This window comes from Pocillopora damicornis, chromosome 1, assembly GCF_964200805.1.
Source record: "Pocillopora damicornis chromosome 1, jaPocDami1.2, whole genome shotgun sequence".
Taxonomy (NCBI): domain Eukaryota; kingdom Metazoa; phylum Cnidaria; class Anthozoa; order Scleractinia; family Pocilloporidae; genus Pocillopora; species Pocillopora damicornis.
The window spans coordinates 3297296-3309953 of record NC_142670.1 but is presented as its reverse complement, the minus strand read 5'-3'; the positions used below and the strand labels follow the sequence as shown (position 1 = coordinate 3309953).

At 36.8% G+C, this 12658-nt stretch overlaps 1 protein-coding gene across 1 annotated transcript; it reads left to right on the top strand.

Moving 5' to 3' along the window:
• LOC149051352 (adhesion G protein-coupled receptor D1-like) lies at positions 1 to 10765 on the top strand. Its single transcript, XM_089213945.1, has 19 exons — positions 1 to 139; positions 1101 to 1248; positions 3379 to 3753; positions 4028 to 4062; positions 4389 to 4581; positions 4990 to 5097; positions 5249 to 5336; positions 5490 to 5580; positions 5801 to 5850; positions 6251 to 6389; positions 6571 to 6665; positions 7039 to 7141; positions 7518 to 7668; positions 8032 to 8113; positions 8541 to 8607; positions 8692 to 8774; positions 9069 to 9189; positions 9392 to 9433; positions 10042 to 10765. Exons 2-19 carry the CDS (start codon positions 1179 to 1181, stop codon positions 10237 to 10239), a joined length of 2091 nt encoding a protein of 696 aa, XP_089070071.1. The 5' UTR covers positions 1 to 139; positions 1101 to 1178; the 3' UTR covers positions 10240 to 10765.
• Positions 10766 to 12658: the final 1893 nt, after the last annotated feature.

Genomic DNA, 12658 nt, shown 5'->3' with positions numbered 1-12658 from the left:
CGAGTAGGTGAATGGATGACGTTTATAGAGAGGAAACAATGGTTTCACATCTAATAGTCAGTCGCTATTTCTCGTTTTGTCGTTTTCCTCTTCCTCTTTGACATAATAATTGTCATCATTCACACCGATAGAGTAAAAGGTAAATTCCTTTTTTTGTAATTTTTTCTATTACCGTTGTCATTGTTATTTTTTTCCATCACGTATCAACAATATATTTCTCTTGTCGGTGAAATTATAAGCATTGTGACAATCTCATTCGCCGCCTAGGTAATTGCTAGTGTCTCAAGGAGTTCTATATTTGTAAGAAGCTTATTCAATAGTTTGAGGAAGAGTTAAGATTCTAAAAGGCGTGTTTGTTTCAAATTGTCGAGGTAAAAATATTTTTTTGGTCTTTCACTTAGGGGTGCCAACAAAAAAGGAAAAAATATGATGATTAGATGGAGGTTTAACCCGAAAACTTCCCCGGGCAAACATGATAAAATATTCATTACAAATTTTGCTCTTTACGAAGGTAAAACGTGCTCAACCTCATGTCAGTTCGTTATGCAAACTGGGATATTCAGCTCAGTTTTCAATAACGGCGCCAACTGAGTTAAACACTCTTTGTTTTACTTCAACCCTCATTCATTACACATCTGTCGGAGGCGATGTCATCAACACAAAATCAGCTGCAATTAACAAAAGTGTACCTAACTTACAAATGAATTTCAATTTTGAAACCTACCGGAAAAATATTACGAAAATCTATGACTTGTCTTCCGTTATTCTATATTAAGAAAATAGAAAATTTAAATACTATTACGCTGGTGTCAAGGGGAGGGTAAGTAGAGGAAAATGCTCTGGGCGACAAAAATGTCGGTTCTTCTATAATTAACTCTACTTTAAGCAATTGTTCACTAAACCGCCACCTGCTGCTGCCCTTGGGTTTCCATGACACTTTCCTAATGAAAAAAATAAGTATTTATGTCATGTTCTCGCATTGTCATAATTCATTAAGTAAATACGGACCCACATAGTAAATTTAGTGCCATCAAACTCGCGGAATTAAGTGTTAAAACTCACGCCGAGCTTGTCACCGCCTTCTTCTTTGCTCTTTCAAGATTTGGCCTCTGGATATATGCTCTACCTAAAGCCACCGGACGAGACGGTGATCTTAAAGACACAAAAAGGCCGAATTCATGTTTGAAGGTTCAAAGGGATCTCTAGGCAAAATTTTCTGGAAGATTCTCTTCCTTGCACAAATGATTGGTGAGTATGAAAAAGCTGCATATGGTAACCTTCTAAGTTGCTTACTTTAAGAAAGAGCCATGATGCACTACGCATTTTATTTTATATTTCACTGGTTTTTGGGTAGAGTTCTTTATTTCCTCAATCTTTTTGCTTATTCATCTATTCATTTTGATATTCAATTACCGTAAAAGAAAGCCGTGGAAGCTGTTGCTCACGATGAAGAACTTGAGAGTGCAACATTTTTCATGGTTACATGACCGAGTTAACCATGTCGCTTTACATGTTGTCGAAACCGAAACTCTACCAAATATTTACTTTAATGAGAAGGAAGTCTCAAAAAGGAGCCAAAGCGGGTCAGTTTGTCGATCATCTATTTTTTTTTGTTCCTTCAGGAACAAATATTACCTATTTATTTTTTTTTTAGAGGGCACGGTAACGAATCCTGCAATCTGATCGGTTCTTTACCCGGTCAGTATTTTCCTATCTCTGCCCACGGGCCACGGTATCGCTTTCGTGGATCGCCGAGTACATCCCAAATTTCGTTGCCATTTTTCATAAATATATCTGGTTTTTTTCCGGCTGGGCAGTATTTTTAAGCAAACACGCTGGTTACTACCTCAAGCCGAAAAATAACTTATGAATCCTTTCTTTTCTCCCTCTCAAATTACTTTAGTTGACAGAAAAATATTGGTTTCAGAATGAATTTGTGCAAGGAATAGTGTCATTACGTCGGTTGACAAGCGGCTTAAAAACCATTTGCAATTAATTTTAATCGTTTACAAAAAGTACCTAGAAAGGTAAAACGTTAGGTATTTGGTCGCAGTTCAACTGAACGATAGAACTTTCATTCATTTAATATCTGAATTTTCTCCAACAATTTGTTCGTAGTGAAAGAGCGAGCGAAGTTTTAGATCCAGTTCTACATAAAGTCTTTCCGAGTCCGTTCAATTTGGACATTTGTACCGTAAATTGCATAACAGAAACTGAAGGAATTTATTGAAAAATGCCGCATTAAATCCCTTTGTGTCTCGTTGGAGTGTGCCATTCGAATTTAGTTTTTGTGCAGGAAAGACCAGATTTACACATGTCATTGTAGCAAACAAACGAGCAAACTCTCACAACTTCAAAATAAAAAATATGAATCTACTCACAATTACTTTCCTTGCCGTTTACTTAATGAACAGAAGTAAATCTTCGTACATGAATGAATCGTCGATGAGAGTGAATAACACTTTCCGTTAGATCACTGAGTGTTTTTGAAGAAAACATGGTCGTGACAGTCTTTGCTAAGCTAGTTCCGTTGTTTTTCAAATGTTCTTGCGCTTTTTTTTTCTTGCGCGCTTTCTAATTGACAGGTGTCAGATTGTGACAGATAGTTGTAAAAATAATGTTTCAAAGTCTGTTTGGAAGCCTTTTAAATCACCTTTATCCTTATCCGAAAATGTTTCGGTGAGGCATCTCTCTTTAAGTTGGATCACCTCTATTTTAACTACCACTTACTCTCTCAAAAATTGTTCAGTTTATGGAAGATCTTGCCGTATCTACAGCCCTGAATCATTTTGGTTCTCTCAGAGAATTTCGTCAAGTTTAAAAAAAAGAAATGTATTTTCAAGACCTCGATCACAGTTTTTCACAATACGAACCTCCCAACCGGCAAATAACATGTATTTATGATATTATTCGTCCATCCATCCATCTATCTAGTACGAATTTGTTTGTTTTTTGTTTGTTTGTTTGTTTTTCTTTTGGAAGGGGGAGGAGAGGGAGAGATTTTACATCTTATTTGCCTTATGCTTGCCAACTTGCCCTTCATCTCCAACGCCATCATAATGCCCTCCCCAACTCCCTATCCTTATGAAATGATGCAGGGATAAAACACCTATTTTATCAAAGCATTTCCCTCTGTCGCTGAAGGTCTGTTGTATTAGATGTAGGTATCAATACGATGGTTTTATTACTTAAAGTTTAATTTTCGATTATTTGCCGCTGAAAGTATTCTCATGAGTTTGCGTGGTCTCTTGCTAAAAGATACCTGAAGCAGTCTATTGCAGTTAAAATCTCTGTCACAGGACCAATTTTATTATCAGAAGTTGGGTACGGTCAAGCATATTCTTTAGAATTTAACGTTTTTACCCGCGTAATTATCAGTTTCAGATCATAGTTACCACTGTCCTGGGAATTACGGAGAGTTGAAACTTAAAGGGGTACAAGACACCTGTCAGCGAATTGAAAACGGAACCGATCCGCCTTGGTTAAGAGTCAACTGCCCTCATATACGTCATTGGTACTGTATCCTGACATGGTGCCGAGACTTCGCTTTTTGTCTCAAGCAATCCGTTGGCTGGGGAGAAGAATGCACTCAGAGGATTTTTTTCCTTTGGAGAGGTCGTTCTATAAATAATAAGGTGGAGTCTGTAAGCGATGGCCCATCATATAGCTTTGACGTCCAAAAATGTTACAAGCGCTCAGGATGGCAAATTTACATAAATATAAGGTTATTGAATGGCACAGTGCAAGGAAATGGTATGTATAAGATTCCCTTTCTTTATATAGTTACATAATTTATTATTTTATCCTTAGAAGCACCAGTCTCTCTGTTCACCCGATAATACTTTCATTCCTTCGTTCATGTGAGAATTAATTGTTTGAACCACTCATTTAACAATTTCGTGTTTTCCACACTCTGTCATTGACTCATTTATTCATTTACTGTACTCAGCTATTTATTGCTCTTATTTATTGAAATTAGTGACTTATTACTTTTTAGCGTATATTATTATGTGTCCTTTCCACACAGGTGCTAAGCCAGGAGTGGAAAACTTCCGTAAGGAGGTATTGTATTTATATTCCCTTTTCTTTTTTTTTTTGTTCGTGTTGTACAGTAAATCACTTTTGTGACCACTAAGTTAGTTCCTGCTGTATGTATTTATTAAGTACATCATTATTTGACCATCAAACGTATTTCCGACGAACCAATTGAAATTTCACTCATAAAAAATATTTGCTTTGTTGATTTCATTGGGTCAATAAAAAATTGATCTTAATGGCTCGTTGCGCATCCTGACCTAACATATATTATAAGTGATAAAATATCATTATGATATTAGTATGGTTTACCAATTATTTCTTTCAATTAAACCACTTCACTATCTGCGTAGGATATCTTCAATTCTTTAAACACCAATCTTCAGCGTCTTACAAAAGAGATACGCAACATAAGTCAACCAAAGCAGGAAGAGAAAGAGGACGTCTTTCTTGAATTAACCTCTTTGGAGACATCCCTGTTGGAATACGGACAGTATAACCTCAATCGCACAACAAGTGAATTTAATATGAGCAGCATACACATGGGTGAGGCACTTTCTAAATATGATAAGTATATTCGACATCATGGTCCCTCCGGTTCAAGAGATGGCGATGGAAAAGCGTTCATCGCACAACATAGTCTTACCACGGCATCCTGAAGCAATAAATCTTTAATTCACTAAACTAATTATCACTATTCTATTCTTTAACCCCCTCGAATTTTGATAAAAAAAACAGATTATTTTTTCCTCCTTAAAAAGCTTTAAAGAACTTTTCCCGCTCATTGACATTATACCCACTTTGTTTTTTAATCGATCTTTCTATTTTTATCATTGTTCTTATTATTAATGGTAGTAGTACTATTCTTACTATATATTACTATTAATAATTATTATTATTATCATTATCATTATCATTGTACTTGTAACAATTTTTTTTATTCTTTTCTCCAAGATGTTCTAGTCAGGAAAACCTTCCACCAAAACCACAGCCACTACTTTCGCCTGGAGGAACCTACGGGAAAAAATCTCCTAATCATTCCATCGGCAAACTTGGACAACGGTTTGAAAATTTAGTTTTTTTTAATGTGCGGTGTTTAGACGTTTTGTTCTTTTATCAATCCATTTATTTATGTGTTAGTTTCGATTTTTTAGTTGATATAGCAAAATTTTCCACAATTCGTGAAATTGTTACATTTTTATCTCTTTCCCAGGTTCAGTGGTGCTGGGAGTGATATACAAAGACCTCCATCAACTATTTATTAGAAACCAACCGGAGAACAGTACCCTGAACAATTCAAGGTCTCCCAGCGATTTGAATTATACGTATATTTCACATCTTTGAATACATCAACGCTTGATTAATTCCTTCAAGCTGAAACTGGAGGGTTTTAATCTTGCTTGGAAGTGTACATTTAAAGTTTAATAATTCTGACTTTAACTGCTCCTAAATAGGGAAGTCAACTCCATGATTATGGCTGCCACAATAATTCCTTCGCCCACGAGACTACGGGAAAATATAACTTTGAAGTTCAAAAACATGAAGGTAGCATGACATATGATTTTCTTTTCATGAAAATTTTTACTATACCGTGTCTTTTCTGGTTGAGATTGAGTCGCTGTCTGAAATGAACATCGCTTATTTTTAGCCTAGCCGCGTTGCTTATGAATTCGGATTTCGTTAGATTTCGATATATAGTTCACAATGCGTTATGTTATGTATGTTTCATGAATTATGTTTTTTGCTATTATCTCCATTATTTTAGGATGCAACTAACGAGAAAAAGTGTGCGTTCTGGAACATGTTCGATAAGAGGTAAATATAGCTTGATTGTCTCTCTACCATTTTTTTTTCTTATTCAAGTCATGAGGCTAGCATTGGGTTCATTAAGTTGGAATAATGTATGATTTATGCTTACCAGTTTCTTCTCGGTCTGATGCGGTCACTTATATCTGAATGAAGTCAAGCTGCGAAAGAGTTCCAGTTAGCTAAATTGTGGTGCCCTTTCTTCAAATTTTTCACATGAAGCTCTCCACGCGTGAAGAACAAAGTTTTGAGAGCTAGCAAATGCATGCAAGTACTTAAAAGGATCATCGTCTAACAGTCAAATTTTGTCACCTCGAGTACTTATCAATATTATTGGATATGGGGCTCCGTCCCCATGACTTGCACCAGAGTCTTGCATGATCAATAACTTATCTATCTTACGTTTCAGTTCCATTGGCTGGTCAGGAGAAGGGTGCTACGTCAAATCTACTGATGCACACCAAACAGAATGCACGTGCAGTCATTTGACTCATTTTGCTGTTCTTCTGGACACGTCATCTGGAACAGAGACTGCCGATATATCAAAGGTAATGTAACCACAACGCCTGCAACTCCCCTGTACGATAAGATCTGCTTGTATATTCAAACAAATACGTATGAGTTTAACATTTTAGTTTTTGAAGTAGAATAAAACTTGATTAAATTGATGTATTTAGATTCGTAAATCTTTTGAAGTATTGTTATTGTTTATATTTCCCCTCATAAAAGAAAGACGAAAGGAACTTGGAAATTCTCACATACGTCGGGCTGACCCTCTCTGTTATTGGTATCTCATTGACGATAATCAGCTATCTTACTCTCACGTGAGTAAAGTGGTTAGAAATTAGAAATGTTTGTCAGTCAGAAGAGTAAATAACTGATCGAAAAAAGTTTGCACGTACGCTGAGTTCTGTCAATGGACAAACAGAAGTGATAATCGTGCAGTACTAACCGATTTGCCCATTGTTTGCTTACTTCTTCGAGTTCTATGATGACGAGAAGACATAGAATCATTATACTTAACAACATACCTATCTTAGCTTCTACAAAAGACAGAAAGGGTAAAATTTTGGAAAATAAAGGGAAATAACAATCACCTTAATCGTTAATAAAGAATATCTCTTTATGTCTTTTTAAATGTTTTTTTTCCCTTTTCTTTTCCTTCTATTTTTTCTTTCGTTTTTGTTCGCGTGCCAGAGACATGAGAGGACCTTTATCCCAGATTCGAGTGAGTCTCGTCACTTCTCTTGGTGCAGGACAAATCATGTTTCTCGCCGGGATTGGAGCGGCTGGGAACAAGGCAAGAATTCTGTGGAAATTGAAATATTTACTGTCCAGAAACGAAGAAGCCAACTGACACGCAGAAGACTGCGATAAATATCAATCTCGAAGAAAATGAAACTAACGCGATTTAAAGGCTTTTCGAACAGTTTTAAGTACTTTGATCATTTTTTTTAGGTCGAATATCATTTTTCTTGTATTTTAGTGAAAGTGGGTTTTATGGTGAGTGGTGCGTCCTCGAAATCTCTCTAGGCTTTTGGATTGGTCAGTTTGCAACAGGAGTCAAGACGACACGCTTTATCAATATTTACGATACAAATCAATCATGGCGTATGTATCATTAAGGCAAATTGCAAATTAACAGAACTTTCCTCTTTCGCTTTCCATTTTCCCAGGGAGGTTGCCTTACAGTGGCAGCCCTTATGCAGTATTTTTTGATGGCTGCCTTTTGTTGGATGCTGGTCGAGGGAATTTACCTCTACCTGTTAGTTGTGAAAGTTTACAACGTTGGCGACAAATTAAGAATGTGCCATGGAATTTCATGGGGTAAGGTACTCTGTGGCTATTAAAATACTTAAACACTTTTAATTACCACCCCTTTGTGTTTTTACAATATAGTTACCTATGTCTCATAAGTCCAACTAATTTAGGTAGCAGTTTCTTCGAACGATTTGTCTTCGATTCTCGTTCACACCATATTATCTGTGCGTCCTTGTTCCGTAAGGACCCCTCCCCGAATTCAAGAATACGCGGCCAGGAACATAATCTGTCACTTATATTGCATACTTCAGTCCTAAATATCCCTGAATAGCGGTGCTTAACATTAATATTCAATGTCGAAAGGGAAATTCTACCCTTGACGGGTGGGAATAAGCTAAGTTTCATGTCTGATTCTTTTTAATCCTGTAGGCCTTCCCGCGCTCATCGTTGCCATATCACTAAGTATTGCAGCTGGAAAAGATGGGATCGAAAGTTTTGTGGCTGATAAATAGTGAGGAGAGTTTCATTGTACTGGTCTAGCGTCATCCCACCCAGCTTTCCAAGAAGTGATCTGACGCAAGTATTTTGGAAAACGAGCAACTATCTTGTTAGAGCTGAACCAAATACACGTGTGGATTAAAAAATAATTATTTTCCGTTTTTATGTATTGGCTTACTGTTATTGTGTTTCGAGATAGAAAAACTAAAAATTCTGAGTCTGAAAATCGGTTTTAAATCGGATTGTTCAGGCTGAAATTATGGATTCCATCAGTCAATATTCTACAGAAAAGGCGCGATCAACGCTTTCAATGTGTGGAAAATCCATATTGGTATGTCAAGTAGTCCTTGACAAACAAAGCATCTATTTATAGTTTTGTTTTCTTTTCGTTTTTTGTTTTACTTTGTTTATTTACTATTATCTTTTTTTTTTCATTAAAGCTGCTGGATGTCTTCTGCCAATGGCCTGATCTGGATATTTATAGTATTTATTGTGCTGATTGAATTTGTGAGTGAAAATAACCAAGATTATCATTATCGAAATTAAAAAAATCTTTCATAGGGCTCATAGAGGTTTATTTCCTTCTTTAAGTTCAACATTCTGATCCTCGGGCGGGTTATCAAGGAGATGGTAACTATGCAACAAGAGAAGGACAAACATAGCGAGCAAATAAGGTATGGTCTCCTCCATAAAAGGAAATCCGGTTTCAGGAATATTGGGTCTTTGAATCAGCTCCTTCTCTTAAAACGACAATCTGGAATCTAACCTTTTCACAAATCTACTGAGGAAGAGTCCGAAATCCGGAACAGTAACAACGAGAAACCACCTTGATAGAATTGCTACCTAATAGTGCTTTATCATCAACAATCACATTATCAACAACCCCATGTTTTGCTTTGTTTGTTTGTTTTTTTTTTGCTTTATTGTTGTTGTTGTTTTTTATTTTGTTTTGTTTTGTTCTTTTCCAGACTTGGTGTCAAGGCATGCATAGTTATGATTCCTCTGCTGGGGATCTCGTGGTTATTTGGGTTATTGGCACCATTACATAAAGCTTTCGCCTACATCTTCACGATCCTCAACTCTACACAGGTGAGATGTAGATAAAGGTCGGTGGAGATCAAAAGATGTTATATTCTGTCAGATGCACAATCCCGGGAACCTTGGGATGGTGTTATGTTGAATTCATTACTCTGCCAGCTCAGTGGCTTAAAAATTGTTTAAATCTGGTGAAATCATAATCATCTATCATCGTCATAATGAAAAAACTTCTCACTTCTATTTAATTCAACAGGGTTTCTTGATCTTTCTTCTTCACTGCGTGAGGAACAGCGAGGTCAGTGATTTATCGTTAAAAATTGCATCACAATGTCTGGTATTATATCGATTTTTTTTAAATTACAGTGGAAACCAGGAAGTTCTATTTAATTTCGATGTTATATCAAAGAAATTAAGCTCTAGTTCGAAGGGCCCGTCCTTAGATCCGGACTACCTGGACAAGCAAAAGCAACATGACAAAACGAAGCAATGTAGGACCAAAATTATCATCATATTCACTTGTTCTGAAGGGTTTGGAGCTCCACACGTGCACAGGAGCTCCGCTTAAATTCCCGTGTCTGAGGATGGGGGTGTGGGTAGAATGGAGGAAAGACAAGGGTTTCAGATCGGTCTCTTTTACGGCGTAAAATGTTAGAATATAAAGTTAATGTTGATAATATTTCCTAAGCGCAAAAAAGGAAGAATTATACGCCATTTTTCTTTTCATTTTATATCGATACCTGTCTAGATTAACTCCAGATAGCTGAATGACGTCAAATTTAATTGTGACTTGTAAAAACTGGCTGTTGTTAAAAGCCCATACATCATAAAGTCAAAGAAAAAAAGAGTACGACTTACAAACTCCTTGAATGCAATAATGTGGGTAATTTAACTTGCACTTTATAGGTAAGGGCTCGTTTGAAAAGAAGGATTCAGGCCATCTTCCTAGCTGTGGATGATGGGACTAGTACAAAACGAACATCCGTTGTGCCCTCGGAAGTAAATGAGGATTCCACAGCCATTGCTGCGCCCAGAAAAATAAAGGTTCAGCCACTGAGTAACGGCGAAAAAACTAAAAAAGTTCCGAGCAAAACCTCTGTGTAGTTGTCAATTTGTTACATTGTACATAACAACTATAACTTCGTAGTGCGGCATATACAAGGAAAATATTGTAAGTTAGGAATCCGGCAGCTAATTATTTAATACAATATCAGAATAGAACTCTTAAAGAAAAGCCACGAAAAAAAAAACCAAAAAAAAAAAAAACAAACAATAATAGGGGAAGAAAGTCGTTATCTCTAGTGACGAAAGTCCTAATTTGTTTCAAGTTTTTTGAGCTGCTGATGCCGAACCTTAAGTTGGCTTGTCAGTGCATTGTCGGTGACCAGAGCCCCGTTTCTATACAAGAAACTATTGTACGTTTAGATTTTGATCTGCTATTTGTAGATGCATATGCATTTTGAATTTACTTCTGCTAGCTGATAATTATCAAACGTAGAGCATTTCGTGTTCTTAGAATGTTTATTTAATTGATGAATCCATGGTATGACATTTGCATCTGCTTTCAAAAAGATGGAAACGGCCAACATATAAAGCTAGTAATAAAAGCTTTCCGTGGAGATTGAGACCATTTTGATCTTAGCATGTCTCTTTACAGCGTAGGTCTGTTCTCCTCTATAAAAAAAACACCTTCGGCGCCCCTCCCCCCCCCCCCCCCCCTTAAGGAAAACGAAGCAAAGTATTTGTAATTTGGTTGATATATATATGTTATTTGCCGGCTGGGAGGTCCGTATGGTGAAAAACTGTGACCGAGGTCTTGAAAATACTGCCCGAGGCCGTAGGCCGAGGGCAGAATTTTCAAGACCGAGGTCACAGTTTTTCACCATACGGACCGACCCTTCGCCGGTAAATAACATATTTATTGTTTTTAAACTTGACGAAATTCTTTCCGAAAGAACCCAAATGATTTATGGCCGTAAATACAGCAAGATCTTCCATAAACTGAACAATTTTTGAGTGGGTAAATGGTAGTTAAAATAGAGGTGATGCAAATTTAAGAGAGATGCCTCAGCGAAACATTTTCATTTCCGTAACGATAAAGGTGATTTAAAAGGCTTCCAAACAAACTTTGAAACAATATTTTTACAAGTATCTGTCACAATCTGACACCTGTCAATTAGAGAGCGCGCAAGGAAAAGAAAATCGAAGGAACATTTGAAAACCAACAGAACTAGTTTGGCAAGGACTGTCACGACAATGTTTTCTTCAAAATCAGTTAATGATCTAACGGAAAGTATTATTCACTCTCATCGACGATTCATTCATGTACGGAGATTTACCTCTGTTCATTAAGTAAACGGCGAGGAAAGTAATTGTGAGTAAATTCAATCTTTTTATTTTGAAGTTGTGAGAGTTTGCTCGTTTGTTTGCTGTAATGGTGTGTTTAACTCTGATCTTTCCTTCACAAAAACTAAATTCGAACGGCACACTCCAACGAGACACAAGGGAATGTAATGCGGCCTTTTCTCAAAAAATTCCTTCAATTTCTGTTGTGCAATTTAAGGTACAAATGTCCAAATTGAACGGAATTGGAAAGACTCACCAGAAGCGTATGTTTGTTGTAGAACTTAAATTAAAACTTCGCTCGCTCTTTCACTATGAACAAATTGCTCGAGAAAATTCAGATATTAAATGAATGAAAGTTCCATCGTTCAGTTTAACTGTAACCAAATACCTCAGGTTCCAACTTTCTGAGTACTTTTTGTGAACGATTAAAATTAATTGCAGAAGGTTTTTAGGCCGCTTGTCAACCAACGTAATGACACTATTGTTTATACAAATTCATTCTGAAACCAATATTTTTCTGTCAACCAAAGTGATTTGATAGAGAGAAAAGAGAGGATTCATAAGTTATTTATCGGCTTGAGGTAGTGACCGACGTGTTTGCTTAAAAATACTGCCCAGCCGGAAAACGAGGTATATTTATGAAAAATGACAACGAAAGTTGGGATGTACTCGGCGACTCACGAAAGCGTTACCGTGGCCCGTGGGCAGAGATAGGAAAATACTGACCGGGTAAAGAACCAATCAGATTGCAAGATTCGTTACCGTGCCCTCTAAAAAAACAATAAAGTCTCTTATCATCACTTTAGGAGTTACTGTACTGCCTTCGCTCTGAAAACACTACAAGGATACGATAAATGACGGAGTGTTATGACTTATCGTGGCTTACGCATGCGTGAGCCATCAAAGAACTGGACGTGGCGTGGCTGAATGAAGAAGATTAACCCCAACCAATTTTGCTCCCTTCTTTTATGTGCATGTTATAAACCGTCTGTCTTGTTGTCACCTTTCAACAAAACAAAAACAAACAAAAAAATCTATACAAAAAGCACACAAAGAACCAAAAGCTTTTCTAGTCAAGATAGTGATTGGGCAATTGTGATTATTTACCGTGCTGCATATTTTTCCTCCGTTGAATGTCAGCCGATAACGGCGATAAAATCAATCGTCCTTGAGACAC

Bases quoted from the DNA above. Each gene is read 5' to 3' on its own strand.
- LOC149051352 (XM_089213945.1), top strand. From the start codon at position 1,179: ATGTTTGAAGGTTCAAAGGGATCTCTAGGCAAAATTTTCTGGAAGATT. The intron at 4,582-4,989 runs GTGAGGCACTTT...CTTTTCTCCAAG, and splicing joins TATGAGCAGCATACACATGG to ATGTTCTAGTCAGGAAAACC. The intron at 9,434-10,041 runs GTCAGTGATTTA...TGCACTTTATAG, and splicing joins ACTGCGTGAGGAACAGCGAG to GTAAGGGCTCGTTTGAAAAG.